This window comes from Poeciliopsis prolifica, unplaced genomic scaffold, assembly GCF_027474105.1.
Source record: "Poeciliopsis prolifica strain line A6 unplaced genomic scaffold, Auburn_PproV2 SCAFFOLD016, whole genome shotgun sequence".
NCBI lineage: Eukaryota > Metazoa > Chordata > Actinopteri > Cyprinodontiformes > Poeciliidae > Poeciliopsis > Poeciliopsis prolifica.
Window position 1 is genome coordinate 10,823,667 of NW_026562391.1, and position 18,424 is coordinate 10,842,090.

At 37.1% G+C, this 18,424-nt stretch overlaps 1 protein-coding gene across 3 annotated transcripts; it reads right to left on the bottom strand.

The window, feature by feature from the left end:
* Nucleotides 1–1,566: 1,566 nt before the first annotated feature.
* Nucleotides 1,567–16,117, bottom strand: mttp (microsomal triglyceride transfer protein). 3 transcript variants are annotated; one of them, XM_055041537.1, is made up of 18 exons: nt 15,946–16,117; nt 14,545–14,747; nt 14,303–14,446; nt 10,895–11,002; nt 10,671–10,787; nt 10,439–10,578; nt 10,108–10,258; nt 8,591–8,748; nt 8,269–8,437; nt 7,510–7,617; nt 7,157–7,369; nt 6,860–7,071; nt 6,650–6,747; nt 5,806–5,927; nt 5,473–5,700; nt 4,195–4,319; nt 3,192–3,362; nt 1,567–3,082 (listed from the first exon to the last, which is right to left on the bottom strand). In XM_055041537.1, exons 1-18 carry the CDS (start codon nt 15,995–15,997, stop codon nt 2,935–2,937), a joined length of 2,667 nt encoding a protein of 888 aa, XP_054897512.1. In that variant the 5' UTR covers nt 15,998–16,117; the 3' UTR covers nt 1,567–2,934. The 3 variants fall into 3 exon arrangements, with proteins under 3 accessions (XP_054897512.1, XP_054897513.1, XP_054897511.1); XM_055041538.1 differs by having other exon boundaries at nt 14,545–14,738; nt 15,943–16,117; XM_055041536.1 differs by lacking the exon at nt 15,946–16,117 and having other exon boundaries at nt 14,545–14,802.
* Between the last annotated feature and the right edge of the window lie 2,307 nt (nt 16,118–18,424).

Genomic DNA, 18,424 nt, shown 5'->3' on the forward strand with positions numbered 1-18,424 from the left:
GTTGCACAAAAGGAATTCTTACATATTCATATTGCAAACTACAAAATTAGGATATAATGTGTTTAGTTCATTAATGTTTTGTTATGATAAAATTTACTCGCAATTACTTTTATTTATTGCACCAAATCTTTTAGAAAAATTGTAAAGTGTTATGTTAATGTTAACAGGCTGTGGATCAGCATCATTCAGGCAAGAACAGCCACTGATGACCAAGAACACATTTGAACACAAATTCATAAAATAAGATCAAATAGCTTCAAAATAACATAGGTGAGAGGCAATCAAGCAGATTTATGCCAGCAGAAAAACACGTTTGGCATGTGCCGTGCGTGCGAGGTTAGCTTTCTGGTGACAGTGAAACATCATCCGGTGGTGCTTAAGTTTAACCTGACAGTTTGCTGCTGTGTTTACTTGGTTGCTGTGGATGCAGTGAGACTGGCAGACACCCGCTTGCCCCCAGCTGCTCCCTGTGCTTTCTAAAGAATCTACATTAGGGCCCAGTTGTTGCTTTTGGATGCCAGCAGGGGCTCTGATGTCACAGTTGTGACACGGGAAGGCTCAAGATTTATGGCCTTACCTGGATCAGCAAGGGAGTGTCATGTTTAGGTGGTCAAAGTAAGTCTTCTCTTTGCAGACTTTTGCTAAAATTGTCTGAGATGTGTTTCCTTGAAACAGTCCAAGAACCAAAGTGCATGGATTTGAACATATTTATTATCTGTCGGATGAATTGATAGCATTTGCATGCTGAAATAGTGCTTATTCAACAGGTAGAAGGAAAAAACTGTCGTTTGCAGTTTTGTAATAAAATAATAATATAATAATTTAATGATAATTAAATCTAGTATTATTAGAATTATTTCTAATAATTCATACATATTGCTATATAGTGGAAATCCAAAGCTAAATCTGTGATCAGAATTAAACAATAATTGAATCTGGTGTGAGATGTCTTCAGACTGCTGAAAAAACTATTGTCCTCAACTCATTTTGGTCCTGAAAATCTGAAGATGTGGTCTGCACTGGCCCCTACACCTCACCTCACCTCACCTCACCTCACCTCACCTCACCTCACCTCACCTTACCTCACCTCACCTCACCTCACCTCACCTCACCTCACCTCACCTCACCTCACCTCACCTCACCGTCTGCAAATCGTTTGGATTATGTTTTACCCTTCTTAGCAAAATTCCTCAAGCTCATTCAAATTGAAAGAATAACATCAATTTTCAAGTCTTGCCATAAGTTATAATCGACTTAGGTCTTAACTGGGCTGTACACATAAACATGCTTTTATCTTAAACCATTCAGTCGTGGCCGTGGCCAAGTCTCTTGTAGCTAAAGATTCTTCTTCTCATGTTTCCTCTGCAAGCAAGGCTGGTCCGTTCTGTTTTGATGAATTGTTGGTAAGTTGTAGAATGCCATCTGATCTGTTTGCTACTTCACTTGCAGTTTATTCACTGATGTTCTCTAAAAATCCTGAGGTCTTCACACAACAGCTAAATTTATGCAGAGACCGGATTATACAGAGATGGTCTCCGTTTACAAATTAGAGGGATGGATACTAGATTTAAAGGATTATGTCAAACATGTTTATTTCATCACATTAGAATTATACAGTTTTAATCAATCTAGGACAGTGCAAAATGTTTCATGAGCATATTTTATTGCCAGCAAATGAATTTAGTTTAATCTTAACCACGAAAACCAACAGCAATAATCATATTTTAAATAATTTCAGACATTTCAGTCATAGATATTTTTTAAAAAATACAGTCAATAGAAGTGTTCATGGATTCATATTTTAATATTCAACTTTCATAACTACTCTTGCAAGTACAAATACAGAAAACAATGTTCTGATATGTATTTTGCCTGTCAGAGTTATAAACAACTAGATTATGACAAATGCAATTAAAAACAACATTACTCTGTTAATCTTTCACATGTCGAGTCTCATTCGGCAAATTTATTTAAAAAATACAATATCATAGTCAGAAAAGAGTTTTCTGGTCCAGAAAGCTTATGCACTTTTTCCAGCTTCTCCAGTATTTACAACTTCTTCTTCACTGAAGCGTCACAGTTTATTATATGTGCCCACCATAAATATCATTTTCAAAGAAATCCAAAAACACAAAATGTGAGAGCTCCCAATTTTTGACAAAAACATTAAATTAAAATTATTTAAATATAACTGGGTCATTTTTGCCCCTTCGCCAATTCATTTCCTCTCTTTTTAGCAACACTTTGACACCCTTCTTTTGTTTACCTGTGAAGAAATTACTTAGTGCTAAATTTGTAGCTTTACAATAGTTATTTATTACAGAATAATTTTATGTGAGTTTATCAATCTAGTTCAGCATTTATGAAGATAAATGATACTAAAAATTCTCTAATCTCATCTTTGATTTAGTTGTATATTATTTTACAATTTCTTCCATTTGTTGTAGTTCTGATCTCAGAGATTCTACTACTATAAGATTTGATCAAACAAAAATAACTATAAGCATTATCGTTCTATTCGGCATCACATAACCACATTTCTAAATAGAAGACAATGAGCAAATTACATAAAGACTTTAGATTCTCAAAATGTGAAAAAAGCCATTAAACATCCCAGAGAGATTTGAGGTATAGACAGAACTAAATATTCTGCGACAAGACGACTATTTACATATTCAAATAAGAAAGATAGACATAATATGGCCAAAAATGTTAGAGCATGAAATGGTGAAGCAGCAAAATGACCAGCACCCCTTAAATACTCACAGGAATGTAAACGTTACTAAAAACATTAACCATTTCTCTTTTTTTTTTTCACCCTTGATGATCTTTCATTGCCTGAGAAATCAAGACCTGTTTTTTCAGTGTAAGCATGTGACAACCGTCTGTAAATTCAGTAAATCCTTTGGTAGTCGACACATCTGGATGTCTTCTCTACCAGCTGGAATCAAAAACCCTTTTGCACATGTTGGAGTTCTCCTGATGGAGAGGGAACTCAGAGCCAGGCACAAGCAGCTTTTTAGCCTTCCGTGACATAATGCTCTTCCCCGATGACAGGCTCTCATACCTGGAAAAGTATTCACTAAAAAATAAAAAATAAAAAAAGAAACAAAACACAAATAAAAGTTAAAGCTTGTATTAGCTACAGGAAAGTCAGACTATTTGGGGTGGAGTTTTCAGCTCATCGCTACCTGACAGGGAAGGTAGCCTTGTCCATCTGCATGCACACCAGGAAGGGATATTCAGAGAACTGGACTGTGGTGATGAAGTCCAAAGAGGCTTCTGTGTCAAAGCTGACCTCCACACCAGCCCTCAAAAAGTCCATGTCCACCGTTACGTTGCCAGTGACCACTAAGGCTCCTCTGGAGAGAGAACCAGACAAAAGCACAGTCAAGAAAAGTGACACAGTTCAATAGTGAACAGCTCAGTTCATCAGCTTCTTAAAGTCCGGATCACATGTTGGAGTTACACCAAAGAAAGGTATTCATTGAAAAACTGTTGGACTAAACATCAAATATGTTTATTTCTATGCACATGAGCCTCCCAAAATGACATTAAAATAGTTGTCTTTCGTAGTTCACTGTGTGACCTAAATTTGACTTAAAGTGACATGACAGCATGAGTTAGCTCAGCGATAAAACCATATTTAAAGGTTTGAATTCTCTTCCTCTTAAGCCCCGTTTCATCACCTGATCCCACAAGCCGTCTGATTCAGAAGTGATGACGCACTCCATTTTCAGCGGCTACTGTCGTGTGTTGACTGTAATGCTTTTAAAATAGAGACTCAGACACAACCCGACGTCGCTGGCACACGACAAAGGGTCTGGGCGTGAAGCGCAATCCTGGAGCACGGCCAGAGAGCCGGTGGAACGGATGAATCAGACGGTACTTATAGACCTGCTAAACTTCAGATAAACCCAGCATCAACAGAAATCCTGTCAAACTGAGTGACATGGAAGGAACCTCTAAATTTATCTTCCTTTCAAGACACCGAGATTGTTTTCTAAGAATTGTGTAAATGTCAACAAGGACTTTGACCTGCGTGTGCATTTAGTCATACGGCGCATATAGCACTTCTTTGACTTGGTGAGTTAATCCATGAATTTACGTAACTGAACTTTGGCCAGGACCCAGTCGCAGAGAGCACATCCTCTAATGATGCAAGTTGTTTATATCAGCGTTTTTGACCAGTACCTGTTATTGACACTGGTTTTTGACTCTCTGTACCACAGGCTTATCTCCATCCCTCCGGAAATGTCAATGGCTAAGCCTCCTTGAAACTCTGCATTCGCCTTCAGACCTGACTGAAGCTGGATGACCTGCAGGATGACAAATCAAAACAAAATGCACAAGAGTGAAGTTTTGAGATTCGGGCTGTCTGAGTAAGAAAGAATGTTTCATTGTTAAATTTGTGCATTTTTTATTATTTCCATAATAAAATTCTACAAAGTCAAAATTCATGGCAAACATTGCAATATTTCTCTTCTGAATTTAAGTTACATGTCATATATTTGGTGACGACTTAGAATGACAATGTTGTATGGCCGAAACTGTCGACTCAAACTCAAAAAAGAAATCTAATTTCAAATTTGTGGACAATTATTCAGTGATGGGGATCTCATGTTAACAAATTACAGTTTTTTACCGATTATAGCCAGCAACAGCATCACAAATATTTTTTATTTAAATAAAACCAAAATGTTTGTAAGATAACAAAAAAGTAAATAAATAAAATGTTATAACAGATTGTCCTATTTTTAAAAAGTAAAAAAAATAAATATATAGTCCTTTTTGACAAAAGGTGGTTATACAATACTTGTCATCTGCATCAATTTATTTGTTGATGTGAGATTCACAACATTGAAAACACCAAATGAAAGATTTATGTTTTAATCTTTTAGTGTAAAATTGTTAATGTAACTGATTTTATTTTAAGCCTTTTTCCACAATTTATTTAGCAGTGTCAGTGAATTTGGTGAGAATCAAATCAGCAGTGATTGATATTTCCTTAGACAGCATTTTATTTATTATAACAGAAAGGGCACAGAAGTCAAAATGGACAGCTCCCTTTTCAAATATAGGGTAGCTATGGCTTCATCAACCTGTTTAAGTGATGGCATCCAGCCCTTCAAACTCTGTTCTCTTTAAGGCTAAAGTTGTTGGGGGCTTGACACAGACATACCATAGCTCTGGTGAGAGAAGCTTGATATATATGCGCCATATCTGTAAATTAATAGACACCATATGGTGCACATGTTAAACATGGTTTGCGAGCGCCTTTTCTGCTCAGCTTCCAACTTAATAACGTGCTTATTAAGTTGAGTTTAGCTCCATTGTGGTTGGAGCTATTAAAAAAAGAAAATTCAAAAAGCAGGACCTCTACACAGGATATCGTTCTGTTTTCCACAAGAGCTGTAAATAGGATTCCACTTTTTTAAAAAATGCAAAAGCTCTCTGTGTTAAGCCTTGTACCTCAGAGTGATCCGTGAGCAGGATGAGTCCTTTCACCACGTTCATTGGCTCCCCGGTCATGGAGAACATTTTGGACATGAGGTCACTGTAACCCTTGAAGAACGTGACGGGTCGCAGCTGAACATCGAACAGCAGAGCTGACATGCCAGCAAACGACTCCAGGTCTTCCTCTCCCTCGTCGGGAGTGGCAGCGATTAGAGACTCTAAACCCTGAGCCTCAATCGCCACCTGAAAGACAAAAAGACACATCAGATTAGCATGAGCCAGATTTTTCTGACAAAGTAATAATAATGACAAAAAAAAAAAAAAACTTGTGTGTCCTTGTGTGTGCACCTGCAGTCCATGAAGCATTGAACCTTGACTGGCACCATAAATATTCATGTTGCTTCTTCTGAGGATGCCAGAGCCTGAGTACAGGATGTCCAAACTGTACGTCGAGGTCACATCAGGAGATTCTGTGGGAACAGCGGATTGTTTTCTTTCAGTCTTTTTTTTTTTATTTATTCAAGACAAATATAAAATGCTTCTGTAAGTGATCATTTTAACAGCTTTGATTTTTCATGTCTATTTTCACTAAGTTATAGCCTGTAGAAATAGTATCACGTGTGTCTGGTAAAGATAATAACTTTTTTCACATCTTGCCACAGTAAATCCAAAACCCTCGTTGTTTTTAATCATGAATTTGTAAGACACACCAAGACAAAGTCATAATTGAGTAAAAGTGGTACGAGAGACAAAGTTAAAATGTTTTGACAAGTAAAAATCTGAAATTGTAGCATTTTAATCAACTCAAAAATACTCAAAAATAAAATCCAGCTTCACCATCCAGGAGGAGAATGTCAGAGCTACAATGGAATGAAGATATTCAATCTGGCCCTAAGTTCATTAAAAATCTGCTGAAATATGTGAAAGCTGATATCGACAGACACTTTCCATCAAATCTGATCGAGCTTGAGCTATTTTGCGTGAAGGAATGGGTAGAAGGTTCAGTCCCTACATAGTTACGGCTGGTCGAGGCAGTATAAAGCTGCAGCTGTTATGTGTTTGTCTGTCACATAAAATTCCAGGTAAAAGTACATTTAAGTTTGACTAAAACTGAAAGACATTCAAGGATTATGAAACCTTTAGCAATACAAAACATTTTCAGGATAGACAAAAACATTTTTCTGTTACTTACGGGCCATGAATCCGGAGAATGCAGACGATGACCCAACTTTAGCAAAGCGATCATAGTTATGGGAAATCATGTCCTTCAAAGCTTGTCGTATAATTTTGCTGCAGAAATGCAAGGAATAAGCTCATGTTATATTGTTATGTTATACGTATGAGTCTGTTTATGTTTGTTGGACCTACTGCTCTGTCAGTCTGAGCTTCCTGCATGACAAACCTGGCTGGCATTTGAAAGCGAAGGATGTCTTGGATCTTCGACAGCATGTACTTGTTCATTTCATGCGGCAGGTTTCCGATGGACAGAAGCAGGTTTTTCACCTCGATGTATGAAGGGTTGCTACTGAGGAGGACGTCAGCAGCAGCAGCTCTCACGTTCTTCTCATAGATTCGTCTGTTCTGGTGGTAAATCCTGTTCACAGTCTGTTTGACCTGGAAAGGGAGAGCAAAGTTTGAGGTCAGTCAGTCTACATGCACATCGAACATTAAACGAGCTATAATGTTTGCTGTGGTTCACCTCTGGGGTGATGAGGCTGACATCATATCTCTCCAGGGCTGTCAGGGCAATGATGCTGTAAGATCCCACCTCCGACTCTGCAAACTTTGTGAGGATGGGAATGGCCTCAGGAAGCAGAGAGTTCTTCAGAGCCAGAAGGTACATCTGGACCTCGGAGTCAACCTGCGTGCTTTCAGGACCTTCCAAAATCATCTTCTTCACCTGCGCCACTGTCTGAAATGGAAAAAATATTCAACCTCAAAACCAATTCTCAGAAGAGCTACACAAATTCTGGTACCATACAGAAGTGTAGATCAAGGCATAAAATTCTGGTAACTTTAGCTTTATTTTTAAAGATTTTCCTGGAAGCTCACCGATAAATCGCAGCTTCCTTTCAGACACAGCTTGTGGACCAGAGCTCCCATGATGATCACCACAGATTCTTTGATCTCTGTGCTGCTGATCTTTCCCTTAGCAATGTTCTGCCAAGAGAACATTTTTACAGTTTATTGAAAAGTGAAGCACTTACAATACTGCATAAATCTTGTCATTCCCCTTCCATTTTTCACATTTTGTCAACCAGAAAATTCAATAAATTTTGTTGGGAAATGGTGTTATAAATTATGAATAACCCTATATTTGTAACATGGACATAGTATACATGATTTTCAATTGGTTTTCTAGTAAAAGTCTAAAAAATGAGAGATACATTTCTACTCAGAAATTTTTTAAAAAGTGTCTCAAACTATAAACATCACATCCATAAGTGTATGGCATCGCAACAAACCTGCCAACGTGTTGCTTTTTCACATCTTTTTTTTTTTTAGAAATTATTTTTAAAATCATGTAAACTTTTCCATTTTGCTTTAGAGCACCAACAAAATGAAAATAAATAATAGTGCATTTAATTTGTGTGTCGTTGTAACAAGACAAAATGGAAGAAGCCTTAACAACTGTGAAATTTTTGGAAAAGCACCGTTCATACTCATACATCTTACACATGTACCATTTCCGTAAGCCACGTTCAGCCAAGTGATTACAGAAAACAGTTTGAGGTTTGTCTAAAATGAGTAAAACTAAACCAAATCCTCCGTCTAATGTGAGCACATGTCAAAGCTCTGCACCACACTTACCAGCAGAGCCTGCAGCATTCTCTCGTTGGGATGGGAGGCAAAGCCACATGCATAGAGAAAACGCTCCTGCAGAACCGAACCCTTTGCGTCGGTGAAATTAAGAAACTCAAGCATGGCATCCAGAGATGCAGGGGTTTGAGAAGAAGTCACTGCATCTACCACCTGAGGTCTGACAGAAGCAGAAAGTAATTCAAGCAACAAATGTTAACACGTTGGTAGGATAGTTGCATTCACACATTCTTAGAATGTAACATTTTCAGGTTAAGTGAGAAGCACAGTCATAAAATCTATCTATATATAAAAAAGGTAGGATCTTGTTTACAGGGTTGTCTTGCTGGCACTTTTCAGAACTTTGAGAATCTCGTCCTTGGACGCCTTCCTAATGCTCTGGATGAAGCCCAGGAAGCTGCGAGGAGTCGTGGCTTTGGACAGGCTCGCTGGCTCCAGCTGCTTCTGCACCGCCTGCCAATGTTCGAAGAGCTAAGCGTGGGGAACACAGGGGGCAGAAAAGGATTAGAGGACATATCATCTTCAGTCAGTGTTTCAAGTACGAAAATACACTGCGTCCGATTAGTAACGGTGTGTTATAAAAACTCATTTTGTCATAAACACTTGTCCAACTTGTCAGAGAATGTGTAAAAAGACAAGAATAACTGGATGAATTATAATCCTGTACTATTGCTTTTTATAATCAGTGAATTAAAAGAAGTTTGATGTTTAGCTACTGTTATTGAGAGTACCCAATACAAAAAAGCCATTTGAGAAACTACATGTATCATTTGCTTAACTCTTCTTTTTCAATTATGCTCCATTTTGTTTGAAGTTGATGAATGTGTGAGGAAAAAAACATGATAGGAACATATGGCAGTCATTGTACATTACAAAGTAGAGATAGCAAAGTCTGCGGATAAAGTACGAGTTCAAAGGTAAAGTCAATAGAAATGTTGTCTAAGATCAGTAAGGAGACATAACAAACTGGCACCCTACAAAGAGATTTAAAAGCACTTTCTCAAGACTATAACCTGCCAGTAACATGGATGTTTGAACTAACCATTTTCCAACCAGCTGTCATTGTAATGCGTTAAACTAACCAAACATGCAGCCATGTTATAAAAGCAGTGAATGAAAGCAGCTGAAAGTCCATATAATCAGTTCATGTTTTAATCATTAGGATTTAAATGCACTGCGGGAATCTTGTTGTGAAAATCTAATTCTGTGGGTTGGAAAGGAAGTCAAAATACAATCTGTCTTTCATTTGGATAGAGGTCTTAGAAAAAATGGTTTCTGTTAACAAAACTTTGATGGGTTAGGAAAAGTCCACTGGCTTCACTTTCTCAAATATCACCCAACTTATCTTTTGCAACCTTGCAAGCTTCTCTGCGTAGGAATGTGTTGTGCTCCATATGTTGCCAGTTAACGCACATCAGTTTGACATGATTTAGTTAAAATGAATAATCATCCTCTCTGCCGCTTCAAACGACACACTACCCATATCTGGGAGTACCTTTCAATTTATGAGGTGTATGAAAAACCTGAATTTTAAAATTACTTGCCTGTTTTGAAAAATCACTGGAAAGGTCGATTGTGATTTATTTTGACTTTGAATACTTTCTTGACTTATGGGAGGCTTTTCTGGCTCTAGAATGTGACATTTGTTCATTTGAAAAGCTCAGTTGAGTTGATTTACCATTTATCATATTTACCCTTTCAGGATATTTTGAAGTTTTCTTATGTGGATGAAACAAATCTCTACCACTATACAGTAATTTCTAAATCAACCCATGTTTGTGCCTGAGTACAGAGTGAAGATATAGTGTGTGAAGAATACTTTGAACTTACTGAAGGGCAGCCATTGCATTGGGTTTTTAGCTTCTCAGGAACAACACCAACAGCTGCCAGTTTTCCATCTACTGACTTGACGACTCCAGCAACGTCCTTTCCAGCCGCCTCAAATTGTCCGGCCTCCTTACCCAGCAGCACCAGGGATTGTCTAGGAAACAATAATGTGTACATATAGAGTTTCCAGTCACAGAACTAGTTATACCAAACCTAAATATCTTTATATGTTTAGGTTATAAATATATAAAAATGTGTTCATCCATTTTTTAATATGGGTAAAAAAAAAAATACAATTAAATTCAACCTAGATTATATTATATTACACTATTACCTGGATAGGATTTTAGCAGCAGTGGATCGGTGAGCATTAACAGCCAGAAAGTGAGTTTCTTCAGCCTCTGCTGACCGGATGAAACCATCTTCAAGTTTAAATACTGTAACAGAACTGGACTTCCTATTTACACCCAATACCTGGATGGGAGGAGATATCAAATGAAATTTGAGAACTTTACAACCGATCACTTCTTCTACAAGATGACGAGTTGTTCTGAAAGCTGACTAACCGTACTATGTGTGGTAAATCCGGTCTCTGAAGTCTTACACGTCTCCAATATTTTGGTTCTTGTAACTTGAACTTGTGTTGCTTGATACTGAACTGTGCACCTCCCAGAAACATCATTCTGTTGTACGACATGGTTTGAGTTTATTCACCAATTTGCAAGCATTAATTAAAAAAATAATAATTATACAATCACTTCTGGTGAGTAAATATTGCAATGCTCTTTACTTCAACAACTTTCCCGGTATGGATCTGAAACTGCAATAAGCTGCTGATGCCTCTTTTTAAATTCTTGATGGTTGCAGGTTCTGACCAGTAGGAATAGAATGCTTTTATCTGCATGGGATGCATAAGAAAGAAAGCAACACGTCAAAAGAGAAAAATATGCTTTGAAATGATATGCAGCAAAACTTTGACCAGTAGATAAATTAGCTACAGCAAAGCAGCCTTCACAAAGGCATCCAGGGTGTCGGTTTCCTATGGTACATTTGTGTTCACAAACATATGTGCATAGTTATGACATCAGACACTATTTACATTATACGTTACTCTCTGGAGTCCAGATCAAAACCACACTCAGACTATTACAACATTAGCACCCATAATTACAGAATGAGTCTTTAATAGCTACTTAGTTAGAAGTAAATTGCTGATCTTCTAATGCCCCTAACAATAATATTTATGGACTGTTTAAGACAATTACTAGTGTGATACTTTACTATTGAACAGTATTGAAGATATGCATATTGATAATCCTAAAGAGCCAGAGTTGAAACAAGTCAGATATTTCTCTAGCATATGGAGTGAAGTAGTTTTGTGTGAGCTTTGTGACATTTCACTGAAATTCGTCAAATCGTGTAGTCACATAGACCTTACTGCCAACTTTTCATTGCCAGCTATCAACGCTGTTACTGAGGCTAATGATGATTCAGTAAATGTTGAAAATAAAAAAAATGGATTAGACTGGAAATGTTCTCACAAAAATGACTACAATGTTATTGCTGTGTTGAATAAATGAAATTAGGAATAATCATGAGGTAATTTGTTGAAGTTCATATGTTAAAGGTTAGACAAATGGGATTCCACGTTTTCTATAGATTAGATCATCAAGGACTGAAATATGTTGATGATCAGTCAAAGGAGAGATATTTTGGTATAGTGCATAAATAAAACTTTTGTCAATTGCTAGTCTTTGACCATAAGTGGATTCATCTGGACCTATTTTCTACCATTTTCTTTCACTTTACAAACTAGCTTTTATGTAGCAAGAGTGGATTTTCCATGTGTGGAATTTTACCATTCAATTTTTTTGGGAAGTTATCTAAAAACAAATGATGAGACCGAGTACCTTAAGCATTAAATATAGTTAAATAATTTCCTGCATTATTTATCAATTAGAAATTGGCAAAAATATAAATATTGACTAAGTTCTATGTAAAGCTTTTTTAAGAGCTATGCTTTCATATAAGAAAAAAGAAAATTACTTCTGTTTTGCTGTTTTAAAACAAAAATAAAGCAACCTATTATTGCCATGTCAACCAAAACCCAACCATTAAGTGCCGAGATAAAACAAGTTTCATCAAGTAAAATTAAAGTTCACTAGAATTAAACGTTTTTGAAAGTCAAAATGGCTGCACAAATCCCTTAGAGATTGTACAGGCCACCAAAACGTTACCCGCCAAACTTATCCAAACAGAAGTTCAGTTTAGCTCAGTGACACACAGTTTCCAGGTCATGAATGTAGAAAGGAGCCAATTACATCATCCTACAATGTTTCCTTTACAGTATGATATTTATTTGTGGTACTCAGCCACAATATCAGATAGAACTTCCATAAATAGGCTGTCTGCTGCTCCTGTGTGTTATTCCTCCCCCTTTCTGGCTGGTATAAATAATCTGATAACACCAGTGGAGACTTGCCTACCATTTGACTGACAAAAAAAAAAGTTTCTTCTTTAGTGGAAACCTTAAAATTAATTCTAAATTATATGCACTGTAGAAAAGACAGGAAGAAAATGTCCTAGAAACATTTCTGAGTAGAGAGGATGAATTTATTTATCCTAATATAAAATTTATATTACAGTACGGTGCTTCTTATAGGATAAAGTCAATCTAAATATTTTCAAAGTCTGCTTTAAGCTACGAAAGAACAAATTGTTACTTGGAAGAAAACCTTCTGACAATGAATTATAAGCCATTTAGTAATTAAATTTCCAAGCTTTACAGCAGTTTATTATGGACATAAGTGACATTTTCTGATAAGTCTTTCAATAATGAATATGACAATTTCCTTTCTTTGTTATTTTAAATCGTATTACTGCACTTTGAAGAATCCAACTTTGGTTTTCGAGTGAACACAAAATTGAGAGATGAGAAGAAAATACAACAAAGTAAATTGCACATCCTAAATAAACTGTGTTCAGAAAAAAATTACAACAATTTTCATTGATATGCATGCTTAAAAATGAGAGAAGGAAAGGTGGATTCGTTTTTCAACATGGCAGCCAACCCTTAGATTATTTTAAGAAAAATGCATGCAGATCCAAAAAACAGATAACAACAAAAGAAAGTGCAATTTTAGATTTTAAGCATGAATATGTAAGGAGCCACTTAAAGGAGAAAAGTTCTTTAAACACATTACATTAAATCAGGATGTAGGAGAGAAAGATGGCAAAATGACAGACAGGCTTCAGAAAAGCAACCTTTGTCTATCATGCAACATGTGGGATTTTGGAAATGTTGGCATCCTTTTGGAAATATCAGTAAATGTAAACACCGACATTATTTAATTGATATAGCTCAACAACAGACTGTTGTTCTAGCAGCGCTACCTGCTAATATAAGGTGCTAGAAATGGCTTAAAATGTCCTCTGTTGTCATTTACAACCATTCTCTCATAAACACAGTCTGACACACCCTGTTATCACAATATTATTGTATACTCAGGAATGACAGTCTACAATAAAATATTGCGAGTGTTTTTTTTTTGTTTTTGTTTTTTTATGAATCATTTTATAATTTTAAATATAGTTTATTCAAGACTCAAAAAAATCCTCAAACCTTTTCAGCACTACTAAACACCTGGAATGGAAACAATATGTTTGTTTTTTTTAAACTACTAAATCTACTACTCACACCATTAAGATCTCCATTCAGGTCAATTTAATTTGAGGTCTCCTTTATATCTGGAGTCAACAGGTCATCAATGATACTGACATCATTCACATTAATAGTTTACCCCAGTAAGATATTCTTCCATCAACCTACAACCTGTTTTTTTTTTACTCTGACTCATTCATAAATTTAGACATTGACCTTCTGAGTCGGCTGACCTTTGATAAACGCACACACATTTCTGGTATTTCCCCTGCCAGCATCATCACTTTAACACTATGCAAATAGAAAAAAAAAGAAAATTATAATGCTCTGAAGACATCCGCTTGGCTTTCCTCCACTCCTGCACATGCCTGCCTATCAGTACTTGTATACTACAGATAACTTTTTCAAGGACTGCTCCCCGGCTATAGTAAAAGGTGTGTTATATCTGGGGTCAAAAGCTATTCTGGACATTCCACTTAATATCATTGCACTGTATCTACAGATGTTAAAAATGAGCGGTAGTGTTGAAGTTCTCACCTTCCCATTTTTCAGATGCACCAGGAAAGGTTTTGTTAGAGCTGCTAGATTGGTTTTCCCCAAGATGCTTTCGGTCGTGGCTCCATGAAGGATGTTGTTTTTCTCTGACCTCTCAGTCACAGGCTCAATCCTCACATTTGAGATCTGTTGAAGAGAGTAACCTCTTAAAGAAATCATCAAACTAACTTTTATTCTAAAGGAGAACCTTATTTAGACAACAGTCATTTTAAATGCCCACATACAGCCAGCCGAATCAGCTGGTCATCCTTGTTGCTCGGATCTCTCCATACAAGGTTGATGTTCACTTCACTTGAGATTCTGTAGCCGGCACTGCCGTCCTTTGACCCCCGAGCCTTGTCCAGCTGGAGCTCAGTGGTGTAGCTGAATTTGTACAGCTGGTTGTTGTTCAGCCGGGGTCCAGCAGCAGCAGCAGCAGCAGAAGCACCTGGAAAAACAGGAAATGCAACTTGAAGCAAAGTCAAAATGAGAAGGCAATACATCTAACTTATCATTGTCGATGTAAAATGACCATAAAGTGTAAGTAACTGAAAGCAGTTTAGTCATTTATTAAAGATGTTTTGTAATCAGAATTGTTTTAAAATATTTTTAGTGCAAAATAGTGCCAAATATTTTTGTGGGTGTATTTGAAAACAATCTTCTCAGCAAACCTTAGCATGCAAGAAAAACTAAGAATCGTTTTCAATATATTTTTTTTTTCTGATCAACAACAACAACAAAAATGTGCTTTACGCAGCCATAAAAAGACATCAATGGACTTTCCTACAGTCAATTGAATTTAATTCAATTCAATGGATTTATAGAGGCAATTCACAACAAATACCATTTTGAGACACTTGGAAAAGATTGTTATAAAGTAATTCTTTTCTTCTTATCAATAAATAGTTTCTATTGATTATTGAGAAGAGCATATATTATTTTCAAAATACTGTTTTGTAAAAATATCTAAATTTCAAGATATATGTATGTATTTTCTAGCTCTATCAGATATAAACTTCTGGATTTATTGAAAAAAAAAGTTTTATCCATCCATCCAAACTTGGTAAAGTAATGCATCGTCTCATCTCTTCTTATTCTTCTTAGTGGATAGAGGATATGAGCTGATTCAATCATTGAACTGGGTGTGTTTCAGTAATCTCCTGCTTGCTGCATTAATGGCAAACTCTCTGATAGATGTGTCATTCGGCCATGAGGGAATACATACTGACGTGTCACTTTCTGATTTCATCACCGGCTGCCTGCGCTAAACTTTCACCAAATGAAATTGAGGGTCGATTTGTTGCATCAAACTTCCTTAAATATTTCAGGGACTTGAAAAGTGAACTGTCAGCGAGCTTATCATCTGACTTTTTTCCTTCTGACTGTTTCTAAAAGATGATCTCTGACTATGAGCGTGATGGAGATTCCCAGCCTGCATCGATTCATTCATTCACTTCTTTCCCAAATCCAGACTGAAAAACTTAAAAGCTGCTCAGAAAGTCCAACAACAGCTTCCAAGTTCTGAGCAAAGTCTCCAAGTTTGAAGATTACAACTAAGAACCAATAGTTTTGCAGGCTGAAGGTGAGTCAGTTGTCACCTGAAGTGACTGCTGGCATCTGAGCATCTCAAGAATCAGTTCACTCACCTTTGGTAGAAGCTGTGACTGCGCAGAGCAACAAAAAGGCCTGAGCCAACATTGTGCGTCCTCCTCTCCCTGCAGCCAGGCGATCAGGACCCCGAAAGCCTCTGGAGTGGCACCAATGAAAATGCCAAAAAGAAAACGCAAAGCGAGCCAGAGCCTCCTGTGTCCTGCTTTATCTGAGGGGAGGGCAGACTCCAAACTCCACGCTCAAGTACTAAGTACGAGATAACCCAGAAATCATTAACCAGGGCAGCACAGATTTGACAGGAACTGCTGCTGTCTACAGATGCGCCTGCAGCCAGGTGGGCCATTTATTGTAACCCAGCGAAGCCGTGTGATCGATTAATCTGATTGATTGGCGTCGTCATAAGCGTGAGATCGCAAACCATGTTTTTTTTTTTTTTTTTTTTTTTTGCTTTAAAGCACAGAAAACATTTTCGAAAGCTGAACTAAGATTGTGTAAAGTTAATAAGACGTCATTTATGATGATTGCAGTTACCAGGAGCCGATATGCAAAAGTCTTCGTGCCGGACACCTTTCACCTAATTTCCCCCTGGAGATGAACATTAGGCACTTTGTCAAGTTACGTCTGCAGGAAGTGGGAAGTCCTGCCAGAGAAACCAGCTCGAATTACAGCTTTCCCACTATAGAGGTGCCAAGTCTTTAGGTTGAGCCGTTTTTGCCTTCTGCAATATTTGCCTCGAGTCTCAAGCACTTTGAATCATTCGTTTGAATCACGTGTTGATCTGCGTTTTTGTTGGCCATGTAGTCAAAGGCCTCATGCGAAATATGCCAATTGTTTATTAGATGTGTTTTGTCTTTTATATTTCATATACAGATTCTATTTTACTATATTTTTTGTAGTAAAAATAGAAGAAATATTATAAAAGTATTAATAATTCAATAACCAATCAAATGAAAAAAATACTTTGACAACAAAAAGATGAGAAGCAAACAACAACAACAAAATAAAAAAACAAACAAAAAAAGAAATTAGGGTCCCTAAAACTTGTTTGGGGACCCTAATAAATAATGTTTTTGTATGAATAAACCACGTCTCTTTATTGTTTTGCCTTTTAATAAAAAATTGGGAAGCATCTGTGAAAGGGACGCTTGACTGACACCGAATTGAGATGAAGGCGTGTATTATTCTCTCTGAATCATGCCTCGAGGAAACTGACTCAAGTTTATTTATTTACCTGAAGAAACTTTTTTTTGTTCCTGAACAGATTCTGATCATTAAAATTAAAATGCAATCCATATCATCTGTTCACTTGTGAATTGAGTTACTGAAATAAATTGCCCAATTTATTGGACACATATTCAATGACTGAATATGTTTTGACTGTTCTGAATTCACGCCGAAAAACAAGACAGTTTGAATTACACTAGTCAGCCAGCAGATGTCAGTGTTTGTCTGTTGCTCTGCTGTCTTTCTCTGTCCTGAGTTTTCAGTTCCTCTAGGTCAGGGGTCTCTAACTCCAGGCCTGAGGGCCTTTGTCCTGCAAGTTTTAAATGTGTCTCTCCTTCAACACACCTGAGTCAAATACTCAGCAGGACTCTGGAGATCATGAAGCATTCTGAGGAACTAAATCTGCCATTTGATTCAGGCGTGTTGGACCAGAGACAGATCTAAAAGGTACGGGACAATGGTCCCCCGAATCCTGGATTTGGGGGGCCCTCATGTGGATTAAGCTAAACTCTGAAATAAGGCTGATTAAACCCAAACGCAATACAACATAATCAGTGAGGATTGCTTGTTGTTACCAGCAGCTAGTTCATTTTCATATGGTATAGGTCCATATAGCAGTTTGTGTCAAAAGAACATATCTGAAAATCACCAATGAACTTCACCAAGTTTCTCCATCAGAGATTTTACAATAACTGTTGTAATTCTCAGAGAAGTGCCAAAAAGAAAAAAAAAGCAACATAAGCAGAGAGGTCGTGCCTAACATGTTTAGCTAGTGGTTTTTCACCCACGGAAAGCAAACCTTTCATACCTCTGTAGCTCTGGTTCATCTGATGAAGGCTTCTGCTCCATTTCAGAAGCAACAAAATATGTGTGTACAGACATCACTAGGAGCAAATGTCAGTTCAAGTGAAAAGTATGATTTCGTCAGTTTGAGTAAGCGTGCTATTATTCAATTCAGAGGTCAGAAAAGAAGCAGAGATTACGAGAGCTTCAGGCCAAAGGTCAAAGCTTACGTTTAAATCAATTCCCTGATAGCACACCGTAGCAGATAAGCTTTATTCACATTATCTCAACTGAAGATTGTGTGTCTGTCAAAAAAATAAATAAAAATTACTGCACTTATATTTCCTAAACAGGTTAAATAAAAATAAAATTCCACCACAGACCAGCTTTCAACCACTTCCTCTCTGTCACACATGGCTGCAGATCAGAGAAACAGAAAAACAGAGGGAGGATGCAGTGCTCTCTCTTCTGAGCCATGTTTTTTAAACAATCCTTAAAGGTAATTTT